This window comes from Zootermopsis nevadensis, unplaced genomic scaffold (genome assembly GCF_977971745.1).
Source record: "Zootermopsis nevadensis isolate Lab colony 2312 unplaced genomic scaffold, Znev_1.0 Znev_ptg000005l, whole genome shotgun sequence".
Classification (NCBI taxonomy): Eukaryota; Metazoa; Arthropoda; class Insecta; order Blattodea; family Termopsidae; genus Zootermopsis; species Zootermopsis nevadensis.
In genome coordinates this window covers 697,801-715,747 of record NW_028259137.1, presented here as the reverse complement: position 1 = coordinate 715,747, position 17,947 = coordinate 697,801, and the positions used below count along the sequence as shown (strand labels likewise).

The window sequence follows — 17,947 nt, the reverse complement described above, 5'->3', positions numbered from 1 at the left end:
AGAAACAAAATTCCAAAGGTTTAGCAACAATATTAGTTTTAGAAATTAAAACTAAAACATTTAATATTATACATGAAACCAACCTCTGATGGTGATAATGTATTAAGCAATGGAACACCAACTGGATCATCTAATGCTGGCATAGGAGAAGGGGATAATAAGCCTTCTGTACTGGTTTCATTGAACAGGCTCTTCTGCAACACAGCACAGGGAAAAATAATGTTATCCAATTCAACAAGACATTTATGGAATTTAAATAGAAGTAATAATGGTTGTAGCCAAGAAAAATGCTATGGAGAAACTACCTAAATAACAAGGTACAGAAGATAGAAGTTGTGAAGTCGGTCAAAAAATGCTCAAATTTTTATGGAACTTGAGAATTTCCTGCTATGGTCATAAGAGGTTATCGCTAAATCACATCCTGAGAAGCTGAATGCAGTTCATATTCTCACATTCATTTCTTTAGGATCCATTTCAATATTCTCATGCACGTCCATTGGAACCCCAAGTGTCTCTTCCATCGATGTCTACCAATTCCCCCTTGAAGTCCCACTCATCACATCATTTGATTTGATCACCATAATAAGGTATACATAATGAGACAGAATTTATGCTCTTCACCAAATAAGATCATTCAAGACTTCTGAGATCATATAAAGATGCAGAAACCAGTGGAACAAACTGAAAGTTATGGACACCAAATTACAGGCAACTCTCGGTTTACGAACGAGTTCCGTTTCAAGACGTTGCTCATTACACGTTTTTGTTTGTTATGTGCATCTTGCATTCCTGAGATTTTACGATACATATAGTATATGTTAGCAGCTATTTTATAGCATTAAAACCATGTACTAAACATCGCAAGCAGGTGATGATCCTATTATATTATAATAGGGGCAATCACCAATTTATTTCCCACGAGAAAACATTCTACGCGGCGTGGCATGTAAACCAACATTTTTTTTACTGGCTATATTCGTTTTATTAACCAAGAACAGTTCAGTATAATTATCATATAATAATTTTCTGATAATTATTGTAATAAATACATTCTTTAAAAGTTTATTTATTTAAATCATGCAATTATGTTCACTATACATTTGGCATTTCGTTTTATAAGGAACTCTATCTATTGGTGACTTTAAGAAATTTTGAATGAATTGTGACGTTCGTTATAGCGAATGTTCGTAAATCGAACGCTCGTAAACCGAGAGTTGCTTGTACTGAAAAATACAACTGTTTGCTGCTCATTTTACTTGAATATGCTCTTCCAAATGCTCAAATGGAAAGATTGTGAATAATGAAGTAGGAAGGATGTGGAAATGGCCACAGCCTATTTTAAGATACTATTTAACAATGAAAAACCTCATTCAGAAAAGCTCACCTCTGGACCAAGAATCAAACCAAGGACATCTCAAAAATGAAGCAGAAATGCTAAACTTTCAACCATGAGGTTCATTGGAAAACAGAGTAATGTGGAAGCTCTTGATAAAAAGAACCTACAAATTTGGGGGGGGGAAGCTGCCCTCTGCATGAATAAAACCACAAAAAACCTAAGTGAAAATAGTCAGTCCTGATAAGAAATATGAAGTGGATGCCTCTCAATTGTGAGACAAATATGAGTGTCTGACTGAGAAATCCAGCTCTGTAAAACTCATTCATCACACAGGTAATTTGTTGGAATGAACACCATTTCATGTTACACATTAATTAACAGAGCACTGATTCAGAACAAAAATAAAGTTATATTTTATGACTCTATTCTCTACACAGTAAATAAAATTGAGCCTCATACCAAAACTGTCATGTGTCACATGTGAAATGAGACTAGATTGTTGGAATACAAGACGCCTTTTCTAAAGAACACAAAATCATAGCAGACCATGTAAGAGATGGAGTGACTAGCACACAATCAGGATTTTAATATAACAGGAGAAACAGGTAGATGATCAAAATGTGTATGTAATAGTAGTATTAAAAAGGATTTTAGAGAACTAGGCTATCAAAATGTGAAGTGGCTAAAAATGGCTCAGTATACAATCTTACAGCATTTTTGGTAATAGTGATGAATCTTCATGTCCAACAGCAACAGAAATTTCTCAAACAGAAACAACTACTAAAACTAATCAGGAAATATCAACGTCAGCTCGTATTAGGTTATGAATGGAATAATTTTCTGTTGAATTTCCACAGGCTTTTAGTCTACTTTAACATTAACAGTCAGATATCAATTTATTTTTATGATAAAGTATCATTTATAAGGCTAAATCAGATAAAACAAGTGTGAAGAGGACAGTAATTTTCGATAGCAGCAGGCAGAAGCAAGAAATATTCTTGACCACTTTTAAGTAATTATAAAAAATGGGCTATTAAATTCTCAAACTAAAGACAGTCAAATGCAATATTAAATTCAGATTTTCCAGGACTATTTATGGAAACAATATATTACAAGTGTAAAGTTAATATGACTGTTGAAACAAGGTTAATTTAAATTATGTAAATGTAGAAATTCTGTGTGATAAATGGCATACATACCCACTTGTATTTCTCAAGGTAAGATTTTTCTATATTAGTTTTAAATTTCTCTTGTCCCACTCCCATTATATCTACGCTACATTCTGTCTGATTAAGCTTTTCCTCAAGTTCACATTCACTCCACTGCCTCCCAGAAAAAGACTTAACAGATATTCAGTTCTAAAGGGTTTTGACGACGGTAGTTTACACTTAAAATTATTCACAGTCAGGTGAAGATGGAGACAGAACCAGCCTCCGAAACGTCGTGGTTTTAAGAAACAGACGATGGAAAAAGTCCTGACAATGAATAATTTTAAGTGTGAACAGAGATTCTACAGTAACTGGATGCAATGTACAAGTTATTTTGTAAAAATAAACAAACCTGTATATCAAATGGTAGACATGAGTTTCCCATGAAACTTGTGAAGCAATTGTCTAGCGTACTGCTGTGCTGCTGTTGTGGAGGTTCGTCTTGCAACACTGTTTTGATGGGACGTGCTTTTGAATTAAATGAATTAAAGAAAGCGTCACCAATAGATCCTGCAAAAGTATTAGTACAGAATATGTCAAAACACCAAAACATCATACACATTTTATATGCATAATAAAACATACATACACAGTAGCAGTCAATTACAAATATATCAGGTTTACTACAGGATTCTTTTATGAAAAAAATTCACCAATTTTAAAATATTCTATTACCAATTTGGATAAGCTATGTTGCTTGTAATTAGCATATTTTTATCTGCTATGTAACACAGAAAGATAATCCATTTTATAGCAGCCTCCAAATAAATAAGACAGTAATATAAAATAAGAACTTATATTTGGTAACCTATAAAGTCCCAGGACAGAAGCAATGGCATTGCAGCCAGTAGGCTGGACTCTGTTCATATGTATTGAGATTTGCACATCCATAAAAGCAGTATAACTGCTCAGTTGTCATCATTAGGTGTGATAGGTCCCACAGCAGAGCACATTGCATGGAAGGGTGTTAAGTACGGACATGGATCAGTTTGACCAGTAGACCAACATGAATTTTACCAGTGACTGGGAAGATTAGAGATGTCTAAATATAGTCCAATATTAAGAAGGCCAACAAAATGTGTGTTAGGAAAAATACACGCACTGCAACGGCATACACCTTTCTTCTCTCGTTTCTAATACTGTAAACCTGTTTCAATCTACTGGATATTTATGAAATCCCTATTCCTTGTAAAAACAATGAAGGGCCAGAATTACAACTGAGTATGGTCAGTGGGAAAGCCAGAAAGAAGAAGGATAGAGGCATTCGAAATGTGGTGCTATGGAAGGATGTTGAAAATTAAGTGACTGATAAAGTATGAAATGAGCTTGTCTTAGACAGGATAGGCGAAGGAAGAAGTCAATGGACAAATCTTATGAGAAGAAGGGATATGATGATGGGACACATTCTGAGGCACCCAGGATTGGTTAATTTGGTATTGGAAGGAACTGTTGAAGGGAAGAATTGTAGGGGGAGACAAAGATTGGAATATGTGACACAGATTTTTGAGGATGTGGGCTGTAAAAAATATGTGGAAATGAAGAGATTGGCACAAGATAGGCAAAAATGGAGGACCACATCAAACCAGTTGAAAGACTGATGACAAACAAACAAAATAACAACTTTAGCAAAAGAATAAAAGAAACACCAAACTTTATTTGGGTTAGACCAAATATAAGTTGGGAGAGAGAAAAAGAGGGGGGGGGGGGGGGGGGGGGAAGAGGACCTGGTTGACTAGTTACCCTCTGATTTGGCTCCGGTTTTGTATAACGGCAATGGAACCTCCTCTGACTACCTGAGAAAAATATTAGGTGTTGACACTCCACCATCTCTTCAGAAAGCGGTTTTATTTTCCGCTTTGTTCACTGTTACTTCATATTCTCATAAGGGTAACATTTTCACATTGTTGACAATACCTCAGGTGGTGTCATGCTAGCTTATACCACGGCTGACCTTTGTTCCATTCCATTTATTCCTCCACGGTGACAAAGTCACCCATAAAGTTTATGTATGCAAGATGGGAAAACTCCACTTTGTTAGTAGCAACCCCAGCACAAGAAATTATAAAGATGTAATCAGTTGTCTGTTAGTCGGTCTGCCACCGTGAAAGAATGAAACATTTGTGTAAAAGGATGGCTGTTTTCTGGGTTCTAAAGCCATGTAAATGGTAGATATTTACTAACGTTTCAAAAGTCCTTGCTGCCTCCACCATCACCATCATGATGGAGGCAGCAACGACCTCTGAAATGTTGGTAAACACTTCTACCAGTCTACACAGCACTATAGCCCAGAAGACTCACCACTGTGAGAACCTCAAATCCTACTCTGAGGAAGAATTCTAAAGCTACTGGTCAGATTATCAATGAGTCATTCTGAGATGGTGATGTATTATAATAATTTAATTTTGGTCACAACATGTTGAGAAACCAACTACTCCTGTCACTTTAAAATGTGAATAAAGGAAGAAATAAGTAAATAAATGCAAAGACTTAAAACTATATTTAATTTGATAGCCTCCACAGCACAGCCTTGTTACACAGTGTGTGTGTGTGTGTGTGTGTGTATGCTATACTTTACAAGGATATGACAAAACAGTGAGGAAAGTACAAAATAAAACTGATTTACTAAAGACACAGTGGAGTGTCAACACCTAACATTTTGGCCAGGAAGCCAAAGGAGGGTCAACTACCACAGGGCAAAACTAGATCAAAATTAGAGGATAATAATTGACCAGGTCCCCTTGTTAGAGACCCCTACAGTGGCGGTAACCAACCCATTTAACCTTTTGTAGCAAAATAAATTTCAAATGGATTAAATCCTTCGGGTAGATGCAACCTAAGATGGTAACTTTATATATAAAAAAGAGAGAAAACAAAACAATGAAAAACATCTATCTAGGAAGTGCCTACAAAAGAAATTACATGAAAATTAAATTTACAGTTGAAAATAAAAGATACACTTAAAAGTCTAACCAGAATAATCTATAGGTACCTTGGTAAAATAATATCTGAAAAAAAAATTGAAATTATATAGAAAGTACTGGTTAAAACAACAATATATTATAATGGTGATTTCATGGGCATGTCACAGACAAATGAAGAATAGAAGCAGCAGAAATGATGACTCTCAGCTGGATACACATGAGTACACCATAAAGAAACAATGAAACATAATTTTCATATTGTAGTTCAGATGATTAAGGAAAAGACACACTGTACCAATATAATAAAGACAGGTAACCAGATACAGTAGGGCACCGCATATACGGCAGGTTAGGGACCATAAAGCGAAAATCGCTGTAAAGCGGATCTTTGTCTTTTTTCACTTGCAAATGCATATCAAAGCCTAATAAGAAGTTTACGCTATCATATAGTAAGTGCACAATAGCGCTAGGCCTAAGAAAACGATATGAAAGTAAAATGAATATCAGTAGTAGCCGTAAACAGACTGAATCAGCGACGAGAGAATGGCGCCGGACACACTTCTCTGACTCAGCTGTTTAGCGCGTGGGGCATATGCACGCAATTGAAAAGAGCTGTATTAGCGGATCGCCAAAAAGCGGGGCCCTACTGTACTGTATATGATTGGTCCAGGCAAAAGTATCCAACAAAATTTTAATGACAACAGTGAATTTCTTGAATTTGGAAACCAAATGGTAAAAGGGTCTTAATTGTTTATGTTTCTCATCTGTCAACTGTGCAGGTTATATACCATCAGATGACAGGAAAAGTGTTAATGATGTAGAGTGTATGTAAAAACCCTTATAAGAACCCATTATTTTCAGTGCTTTCTTAAACAATGTCATTTTAAGGTAAGTTACTATGTACGTAATAAACAAAATATCCCCCAAAAATTATGAACACACAAGTTAAATATTATGTTTACAAAACATATTTTTACAATTTCTAACCGAATGATATGAAGCTTTCATGGCAACTAAACTCAATAAAATCTTCTAGGGCGAACAGCCGCATCAAATGGTTGCATGAAGATACCGATGTTTCGGAAACCACCTCCGTCTCCATCATCAGGGTTCTGGTGTGCTGATCAGAACCATGATCATGGAGACGGAGGTGGTTCCCGAAACATTCATATCTTCGTGCAACCATTTGATGCGGCTGATTGCCCTAGAAGATTTTATTGAATTTATAACTTATTTAAACTGAGACATGTCAACACAAGTATAGAAAATCATGCTCAAACATCATGACAGCCAGGTGACATTTATGTACAACTTCAAATTCTTCTATGCAGACCAACAAAAATGCACTTTGTATTTGTATCTCAGGGAGCGAAGTTGAATGTTGCAGCATGTGGAAAAGATTAATCTTTCTTATGAACTAAAGTTTAATTTTGTATTTTACAGTAATGCACGGACATGCAGTCAAATGTAGCAGTAATAAGGTTAAGGTGCTATGTAAGACCGGCCTGAATGGACTGAGGGTAACTGCAAGAGACCTCAGACACAATACCAAATTTCTGGGCTGAGGTTCAAATATGACAAAGCAATACTCAGTGATAAAATGGTCTTAACAGAGAAAACATTAGACAGAAAAATATGATTATGAACTAAACCACAAAATATTAATGTCCTGAAAGTGAACACCTCTCAAGTAGGAAATTCATAAGACTGCATCATCTTTTCTCATTATATGACAATGAGTTTTCAACTACACAGATATGATGAAGACTCAAAAGGGTTTTGGAAGTGACCATGGCCAGTGCCCACAATTTGCACGAAGAAACTCAGGGAAAGGGGAGGGAAGGAAAAAAAAAGAGAGATAAAAGTTGTCAGGATAACTGACAGCCAAACCCAGGACCTCCTTCACGTGAAACATGTATGTTTACCACAACCATAAGTTTAATATGGAGACTGTATCATAATGTTTTAAAGATAAAATTTGACAAGATGTTTTGGAAATGAAAAGCAAATAATAGTGTCAAAACAAAACAAGGGCACAAAGTTCAAATAAGTATGAAAATTAAGTTTGAATAAACTCTCTCACGCAGCCTAGGTCTAAAAATGCTAATGATGCATTTATTCAGTGAAGTGTTGTAGAACATCGGCCATTAATCCCTTAATTGTTTGAGATATCTTGTACATCACTCCCACCTTCGTGTGGTTTGCATATCACATTAAGATGCGAATACTCTGTGTAGCAACGATGGGATTTCTGTTAAACTGTGTAGTCACTACCACATAAAAAACACGAGCGTGGCCTATAACAAGAATTTAATTTTAATGAACACTTTTTTATGCACTGAAAGTTTATTAATAAGAATACATTTCAGTTTCAACAAGAAGAGTACTTCTTCAAAATGTCCACTATAATGAGTGTTGTTATGTCTTACTTAGATTTGCACAAACATGTGGCAACATGGCTCAGCTAATTGCTATTGTTAATACAAAAATAATAGAGCATTCTCACATCCTGGTGTATTAGGAATGAGCATGGAGAAAGATACAATAAGAGCATCCAACACCAGTCACCTCAATACATCTGAACAAGGATAGCTGTTCCCCAAGATCACCCTTAAGTAGGTTCAACGCTATGTTGTGTGCATTGTCTGTTTTTAGGTGCATTAGAAACTGAAAGTTGCAAAAATGTGCCCATTAGCTTTGCCAAATGTCTGTCCACATGTCACAACTCAAGAATGGCCGCATGGATTTCCATGAAATTTGAATAAGAGATATTGCCCAATATTCTTAAGGCATGCAAATATTACAGTTCACTTGGAACAAATAAATACATTATTTATATTTCATTCATTAAAAATATGGCACACTGAAAAACGTCTGAAATAAAAGATCTAAATTTTAACCAGCTCAGTATTTTACAAACATCCCAGTTGTTTGAATGAGGGATTTTTGAGAAAATTAGAAAAAGTCTGATTTGAGCTTAATGCGAAGTACAAAGTATGTTGAATCAAAACAAACCAAAATTAAACCTGCCTGGTAACATTTGGTGCAATACTCCTAAAAAAATCATCTAAATCTGTTCAGTAGAGTCAGAGATGAACCATGCAGATTAATGGATACAATCTCTAATCTCCCCACTGCAGTTATTTTATACATATTGCACAATGAACACATTAAAATTATGATGCTGTTCTTCTGGGGTTCATTTCCATGTAGACTCCATCTTGAACCCTAGTAAGTTTCCCTTAAATGTTGGCATCCACTGATGAGTCTACACAGCACCAAAACCCAGAATAGCAGCATCATCCTCACCACCATGAAAACCTCAAGTCTCATGTAACGCATAAATCAATACTACTCTGATTAATAACAGTGGAGGATGATGCATACTGCCTCCTACTTTTGGTCTCTCATCTCTGTATCATTTTAACGGTCACCACCCACAGATATTACCCAATTACTCTACTCAAAACTGAATTTTTGTGAGATCAACCAGAAATGTGGGACAGTATGTGTAGTGTAATTGGTTGTCACAAAACTGCTAAACCAATGTTTCCTGAACTAAAATTTTGTTATTTAAACTTGACTGCTACTTGGGAAGAAAATGAATTTAAAATCTTGAAGTGGCTTATAATTGAAATTGTATTTTTTTTTACTTCTTAAATGTCAGGCGCAGCTTATATTAATAATACAGTAAGATTTTAAGAGGTGTTCCACTGTCATGAAGTGTTATCCATTAATGGAATGACTTGTCAACTCAACCTGTATTGTCACTTTCTTCTGGCAATTCAATATCTGAATCTGGTGATGGAGATGGAGCATTAACATCTGGAGATGGAACTGGACTGACCTCCTTCAGTGTTGGAATCAAATCATCAAGACGGCGCTTCAAATTCTTTACACGACTACCAAAGTTCCTGTAGGCCTGCAAAACAGGATTAATACATAATTTAATACGATAACAAATATGAACAATTAACAACCAAGATCTGACGTTGTGGGACCATGTGGTATCATGTGGTTATCAAGTTTTGGATGAATGTCACTGCCATCTTCATCAGTACTGATACCACTTTTGAGTTCCATGAAGATGGAGGCAACATGTTCTTCCTACATGTTGGTAATCACCTACAATACCATATGGTGTCAACCCAGAAGATCATGACTGACAATTAACAGCTATACAGACTGCAGCCTGATCTAGTAAACACTGATTACTGTATGTTTTTATCAAGACACATAAACTTTCATAGATAAATATGCAAGACTCATTTGCCAACTGCATCTTCCACAGGATTTAATTTAACAAAAGCTGCATATTTTAAGAATCCAATCATTCCACAAATTTTCATGTTTGCACAATGATGGACCTCACATGAAAAGGTAAACCAAGATCCATGCTGAACGTATAAATTTAAGACCATATGAATATCAGCCAATTCCTTCGAAGTTATGTTACACTTCATTCTCAGTGACAATGTAGTGAGCATAGCACATGCTTGGCAGGCAGCAATAAAATGTTGGCTAAATATGGAATGCCAGTCAGAAAAGCCGCTCTATGCACAGTTCAAAGATGTTTCCATTTACTGCAGCAGAATAAGATAGTCAGGAAATCAAACACATTTATGTATGGATACAGTAGCAGATGTTTTAAGCATTTTAATCAATAAACACAGAGATGATGATTACTTTTGATAAGTAGTATGCTACATAAAATTCTGTCCAACATGGAACCAATTCAATGAAGAAACATCGCTTATATAAAGGTTCTCATAAAAAACAATAGTTGCTTTTCAAATGTGTCTAAGACTTTGGTTATATACAATCCTTATGTTCAATTATCATGTATTGGGGGAAAGGGCAAGGCATATTCATGCACAGGATTGCCAGTAGCATGTACAATGTATTAAGGGAACACAAATCCACAGATAAGTTTAAATCTCTCAGTAGACACATATTATAAAATTACTAACAATACTGTCAATTTAGGAAAACATAATAATGAAAAAAGTGTATAGTTTGTACTTCAATAATACTATTACAGGAATTCAGTATTAAAGATTCAAACATGACAGCAAACTGGTCTGTTGTGCCAAGACATACAAGGTTACGATGTTTTGAGATGTTCTGCGTGAACCTCACTGTGATATAATGTAATACTAAACGTACCAGTGTCACCTTGTCACTCGCCATCATAGTGTACAGGCTCATTACACAGCTTCTTGCAACTTGGCTTTCTTACATGCATCTGCCTGCTCGATAATGTTTACACTCGCTCAATAAACAAATGTATTGTATGATTCCAACTTTTGAGTGACAGCCATGTCAGATATTTGGTGTTAACCGACGTTTTGGCAAACATTGCCGTCGCCACTTATGAGATGGCCTTCTGAAATTACTCCACCTCATCTGCCTTCAAACGGCAACTGCAATGTTTGTCAAAACGTTGATTAACACCAAATATCAAATGAGGCTCTCACCCAAAAGCCAAAGTGATATACTGTACTCAAGCTGTAAAAACAACAAACAATAACTCCACAGACATTGTACAATACAGTGAGTATAGCCAATCCTGAATGGTCAATTATTAGTTCCTCAAATTTCAACTCAAGGTTCTGATGACTAAGGAATATTAAAACCTATCAATATTGTTATCATACTCACATTGGCTACAACTTTTGCCTCTCCTTTTTGGGTTTCATAGAAGGAATCAGCATGTTCAAGCAACTCAATGAGAGCAGTCCTTTCTTTTATTTCCAGTTCTAAAGCTCTCACAAACCCTTGCATTTTGCTGACACCTTCATCAACTTCGGCAACTACGTCATCCCCTTGTCTCCTATCTGTAACATTACGGGGACCCGCAGTTTAATAATGCCACTGAAACTATTCACAGAAAACATTTCTTAACCCAAAATGTTCATGTAATACCTTTCAGATGACTACGTAGGGCATCTGCATCAGAAAATGATAGATGACTTTCGTTTAGCCTCTTCAATTTCAGATCAGTATCATCTTCCAACTTCTTACAGCTGCGAATCTTGGAAATCAGCATTGGAGGCTGAAAAACAGAACATGCTCAATTTCACCAACTTTTCTTAGCATTTCTACTGCCTAGTGTGTTAGTTTCAGATGTTATCCCTTTCTGTTTGTTTCTTGTTTTACAAAGTCTCTCCAAGAGAACATCAGAAAAACACAGATGTTCACAGGCTGATCCAACCATGAGAAACACACATATATCTTGAATGTGGATCCATTCACTTGGTAGCACTGTGTAGATCAACTCAATGTAAATCAAGCAAAATGTAGTTTGTTGCTAAACACTGGGGACATGAAGGAGTGAAGAAGAAAAGGCACAATGTATCAAGCAGTACAATAAAATAAAATTAATAATAATTATGCAATGCAAATATAATAATGTTTCTGAGCAACGCACATCCAATGTCCTCCATAAAGTGCTAGTACGTTACATGTGTGACTACAGGAAGTGCACAAAGTGTAAAGCACAGATAGGTTAGATTTATCTGTAATATATCACTAGTTTATGTTAACCCTTTATTTATATTATTCACTTCAACAGCCAAGCACTAACAACAATACAGGGAAATAAAAGTAAACATTACAATACAAAAACAAAGAACTAAATATATAAATATACAATATTAATAATGATGATAATTCAATTCATTAATTTATTGCAAAATAATTAACAAGTAAATGAGCTAAATAATATTCCCAAGTAAAATAATAATTAAATAAAATCAGTTTGATTTTAAACAAAACATATATAACATACAAAATAAAATATTATACTAAATAAACAATAAAAAAGAACAATGATTATTGTTTAAAAAGCTGACTGACATCAGTAAGCAAAACACGATCTTTGTTAAAGATGTCAATGCTCCTACAGACTGCATTGGCAGCAGAAACATATCTGGCAGAGGGACTGTCCTTGAAATTACATTGTACGGTAAAGGTAGAGTAGTCTCTGATAGACCTAGTGGGTATGCGGACACTAACTGTATCAAAAACAGATGAGCAACTAATTTTGCCTTTAAGAACACTAACGAGGAAAAGTGCATCCGGAATACTCCTCCTTAAATGCAGCGATAAGAAATTTAGTCTGACTAAAATATCGTCATAGTTATTGGCACACACGCTATTAGAAAAAGATTATGATATTTTTATAAATATAAGTATGAATTATACTCGTGCATATGCACTGTATTATTATGACTTATTCCACATCCTACTGTCCTCTAACATGAATCCATTGCATGTACATGTGTGTGTATGTGAGTGGATGGGCACTGATTCCAGTGGAGGACACAGATGTTTGAGAATCATTACAATGATGTTAGTTAAGTCCATCTGGAGAAGAGTATGAAAACTTTCTATACTGAAAAGCATTGTACTAAAATTCTTCAAAAATACCTACATTTACATGCTGGTACAGGCCCTGGAGATAAATGACCACCCAAAATGCATGCAGTTCATAATGACTGCACTGATAGAAGAGTACCTAATGTCCACTGGCCACAAGAAAATCCCTGCGGGGGGAAGTCGGTTCTGGTGCGGTGCAGGGGGAATGTTTCTTATCAGGTGGACTAGAGGGCTGCTATTGGTGGGAAGGGTGACACGCCATAGTTTTATACTACTAAACACAGACTAAAAACATCAAGCAGTTAAGAGTAACGTGTAGTGTGTGCACCTGTGATGTGTTCTGTGGGTGTTGTGATAATATTCTAGATTAACTCACTGTTCCAACGTGAGGTAATATTAAAGTTATACCCATTAGAACACATGAAAGCCGGTTGTCTGTTGTTCATTCAGTGGTTGTGGAACGAATGCTTTTAGGATGGGTCGTCACTCACCGCGAAATCTTGCGCATGCATGTATATCAAATTCCTAGCAGGGATTTTCTCCTGGTCTGCGTACTGTACATAAAACAGTTTTTCAAGAGATAAAAAGCCATCCTGTTACGTGCCATGCAGGCACAAAGGGGATAGGTGCCATAGCTCCTACACATTCTCAACCTCGGCATTGGTCAGAATCAAGCCCCAGCCATGCATTACCCCCAGGGAAAGGGCCCCTAGTATCCACTGGACAGGAGGCTGGGTGGGACCCAGAGCCAGTCTGAATGCAGAGGTTAGAAGAAAATTCCCTACCCCTGTCGGGGATCAGACCCCAATTGTCCGGCCTGTGGTCAGTCACTATACTTACTGAGCTACCCGACTCTAGGAGTAAATACGTAGAGTGGTGAGATAAATTTCCAAAAAAGTGGCCAAGTTAATAATAGGTTCAGTGTTATGTTCTGTGATTCATAGAATCCACATACAACCCAGGAAATTAAAAGATTAGTACAAAATTGAATGCTTCAGGCCCATGCAATAGCATGTTAAGACACTAATAAACCTGGGGACTTGCTGCATTTATTCTTATATAGCACTTCTGGCACAAAAGTTACCATATTTCAAATGGGTGGTTCTATTTGTAAACATCAATAAATTAAATATTCTATGACCACTGTTTTTACTAATTAACAAGTTATAATCAGAACGGTCTTATAGCAAAAACTACTGAATAAATTAACATGCCTGCAGAAGAAACGTATTCCCACCAACATTGCTCTTAAAACATTAAAACTGCTATGTATGCATGTAAATATATATAGTGAACCCTCTGTCCAATGCAGGGGATAGTCTGTGAAACTGCACTGGACAAAATTAATATTGTTTGGGATAATGGGATATGGGAATGTGGCCACTGAAAGTCAAAGTAAATACAACAAATCAAATTATTTTGTACCGATATTTATGAAGACACTGTAATGTAACAAAGTACCACTGGAAAGCTAAGCATTAAAGCTAATAAGGAACAGAAAGTTTGCCTTCAAAATAAAATATCAACGGAATGTTATGTCAACTGCTGATGCACTCATACCACCAGTAACAGCGAAGTGAGAATGAGACTGCGGGTTATATGCAGTTTGGTAAGATACAGCGGGAGGTGAAAGACGCACAAAGAAGAAATTGCTGAATGACAGATGAGATAAATATTGACACTCCTACATACGTTGAATAAAACAAATCAAGTTGGTGAAACAAATGCATACACAAAATCGAAACAACCTTTAGCTTTTTAAACTCACGCAGTACTTTTTCATTTACCACTACAGCACATTTGGCAGATCACACAAAATAAAATTGTTGGCACAAACAAATAACTGTTTACATCTATTTTCACACACATAATGTATTTGTGTTGGACATAATCCATATTGGGGAGGGTTTGCTATATATGCGTCCATTTGTACTTGTGTATGTGTCTGTACTTGACTATGTATATGTGTGCATGTAAGTGAATATGTTTGAACACACACAAATATATGCTGTACTATTTTCTGGTGGTAAACACCTGTATACAGCAACTTTTGTTTAAAATATAATTCATTAACATACGTTAAAATGGTCAGACATAACATCAGAATACAGCCACCTTACTTTCTAGGCAAGGAAGTGTGTGTGTATGCATGAGATTTTAAGTTATTTAATAACAATTCCGACTACAGAGCATCAAATGACATTGTGAAAATATGATGAACTGTTACTCTGTAAGAATCTGGAAGAAGTTGGTCACAGTCTGTTTCAAAGTACCACCTGACATTTGCCTGGAGTTTATGAAGACAATTTTTTAGTCAGATCACAAACAAGATTATAAGTACAATGCTGCTGCTACAGTAACCAATCTGTTTTGTTTGTTTGTATGCATGCTAAGCAATTTTTTTAAAATAAAAGATATCAGTACCTTTTTTCATGACTCATCAGAGAGAAGGTTCAACTGATGAGAGAAAAAAATAATGGTCTTAAATAGTTTGGTAGTGGACAACAAAAGATATAAAACCTACCCATGCTAGACACTCCAAATCTCCATCATGTTTTCAGTGGTTTTATCGTCTCAAATTTGTTTGCTTTGTGTAGCTGTTGCAGAATGTCATCGGAAAGGTTCCACGACTGCACATATTTTGTTCAAACTGAGTAAGAGGGGGCATAACAATTCTGATAAACAACAGTGTCAAGAAAGTGTTATTAAACAAAGAATATTTTGATGGAGTCACTGAGATTCTTCAATAAAAAGCCCTTACATTGATGAAATGATAGGAACAGTATCGAGAGAACTTTCTAATGGTAACAATTCCTCTGGGGTTTTCTGTCATTCTGATATTCTTGTACCACCATGTAGTCTGGTAGAAAATGACCAACATTTCAGAGTACTCATCACCCTGTTGATAAACCTCTGAAACATTGGTAAACTTCTACCAGACTACATGGCACATAAACCACATGTCTCTCATTCAGTCAAAGTCTTCTGGATAAATTTCTGATTCCTTCCATACTATCTACATCTTCTGGTCACTGTTTAGGATCTCGTATGTGGGCCCATTTCACTAAATTGACTCCATCATCTAACAGTCTCTTTGCTATAGACATCTTCAAGTTTACATATGGGCATTTTTCAATGGACGGCAATTCCTTTAACGGCGATACAATTTGCTGCATAAGTAACATTTTCGTAACATGGTTCATAGCATTTTTTTTTAAACATTTTAACATTATTTTGTATCTTTTTACAAGGTCCATGTCATGTCCTCAGAGTAGAACACACATCAATTCCAAATCCAGGATAAATTCAAATAAAGTAGTAGATGTATATATCTCTCTTTCTTGTTTGTGCTGCAATTATTTTTAGCTTCAACAAAATAAAACACTAATGTTTCAAAATCTTCCCACACTGCAGAAAGTGGACTGAAATTATTAGTTGCTAACTCTGTGGTTAAAATTCTTATTGCAATAGCTTTAGTTCTGGTAATTTTGCACAAACATGTAGTTCTCTGTTCATTTTTAATGAACCCATGTTGACAACAATACGTTCTTGTACATTAATTTAATCTTAAACGTTATTGGAAATTTGTTTGCCACTTCATATACCATATGAAATACTTTGGCTGATGTATTTTCATGAGATGGCAAATTCACAGTGTTTCCTGCTGAGCGTCTTCAGCTAACTTAACAACAGCTTTGTGATATGAACTTTATTCATGAACAGACAATGACTGCTGTTTTTGCAAATTACCATACACAGAGATTTTATAATTTCCCCATGCTTTAGATATTTCCATCCCTATTTTCTTCTGGACACCATGTGTTCCAACATTTTGGCACAGAATGAAACCAAGTTTCTTGTTTATCACAGATAACAAGTCATACTTTTGGTAGAACAGCTAGTTGAGTTATTTATATTCTGTTATTCACCACACAAAGAGGGAGATGACAAATAAGTTTCATTTGATTCTACAGTCTTGGCTTCTTCATAAAGTTTCTGATAAAAAATAATTTGTGGTAATTTTCACTGTAGCTGTAATCAATCCTCCAATGCAAAGAATGGTTGAAAACAATTGTCGACTATCAATCTGCATTGCAGATTGAGAGGGAACAGTTACAATGTCTAACCACATGCTTAAAAGAAGGACAAAACATAATACATATCAGCATGAGTGAAAACTTGAAAATGTGAAATCAGCACAATTAAAGCCTTTAGTACTTCATGCTACGAAGAAGAGAAACACAATACCTCATTTGAATGTCAAAACATTTTTATGATCCTAAAGTTTATGAGAAGTAGGACACATGACCTAGAAACTGGGCTTGACTTTAATTATCTCAACTATTTAAACAAGCTCAGAAAGTCTATTCTGTACCAAAATGCACATAATATCCTCATATTTTAATTGCAATGTGCATTTACAGACATAACATTCGCCTTATCCCACAAAATAAATGTCACATTTTAAACAGTCACAATTTTCAAATAATCAAAACTAACTTAACCTATTTAACACCACAAAACCTAGCCTGAAATAAGCAAACTACATTATTGGACTTTCATTAAAAACAAAATTTTCAAATTGTCAAAACTTCAAAATTTTTAAAACTTATAATTCCTCAAAACTCCAAATTTGTTACAATTTAAAATTTCAAAAATTTCCACATGTTATAAATCCAGAATTATAAAGTTCACAAGTCCCATATTTCAAATTCCAACATTAAAAATTCATATTTAAATACCTATCCAAACCTAAACTTCCTTAACTCTTCAGCTAATTCCCTCTTACATCAATAGGAATGATTATCATAGTAACCATGATAAACATAACTAGAATCAACTGGATGGAAGGATGGACAGACATGACCAACCCATAATGTGTTCTCATTATGTACCTTGTGCAAAGAATGCATAATAACCCAAAAACGGATCTGAAGGAAAAATTACCAAGTCAAACATGACAAGCATTTCAGAGTAAAATTACAGCAAGTGCCAAGTATAAGACAGTGAAAAAATACTTATATACAAGAAACAGACAAAGGGAAAATCAGATTTATCTGGCTCAGGATCAAGGACCACTATTCTGAACACAGTAATGAAAC

The 17,947-nt window shown here is 35.5% G+C and overlaps 1 protein-coding gene across 2 annotated transcripts in view; it reads right to left on the bottom strand.

Moving 5' to 3' along the window:
- The window catches only part of LOC110835453 (uncharacterized), a 41,967-nt gene that overhangs the window by 4,635 nt on the left and 19,385 nt on the right, over nucleotides 1–17,947 (bottom strand). The window contains exons 1-6 of one of the 2 annotated variants that reach the window (XM_022075674.2): nucleotides 14,538–14,624; nucleotides 11,391–11,520; nucleotides 11,127–11,302; nucleotides 9,225–9,387; nucleotides 2,897–3,054; nucleotides 84–194 (exon numbers count right to left, since the gene is read on the bottom strand). In XM_022075674.2, the coding sequence (XP_021931366.1) occupies nucleotides 84–194; nucleotides 2,897–3,054; nucleotides 9,225–9,387; nucleotides 11,127–11,302; nucleotides 11,391–11,514 (732 nt within the window). In that variant the 5' untranslated portion in view covers nucleotides 11,515–11,520; nucleotides 14,538–14,624. Of the gene's footprint in view, nucleotides 1–83; nucleotides 195–2,896; nucleotides 3,055–9,224; nucleotides 9,388–11,126; nucleotides 11,303–11,390; nucleotides 11,521–14,537; nucleotides 14,625–17,947 lie in introns of those variants that run through there. The other variant, XM_022075673.2, reaches the window with a different exon arrangement.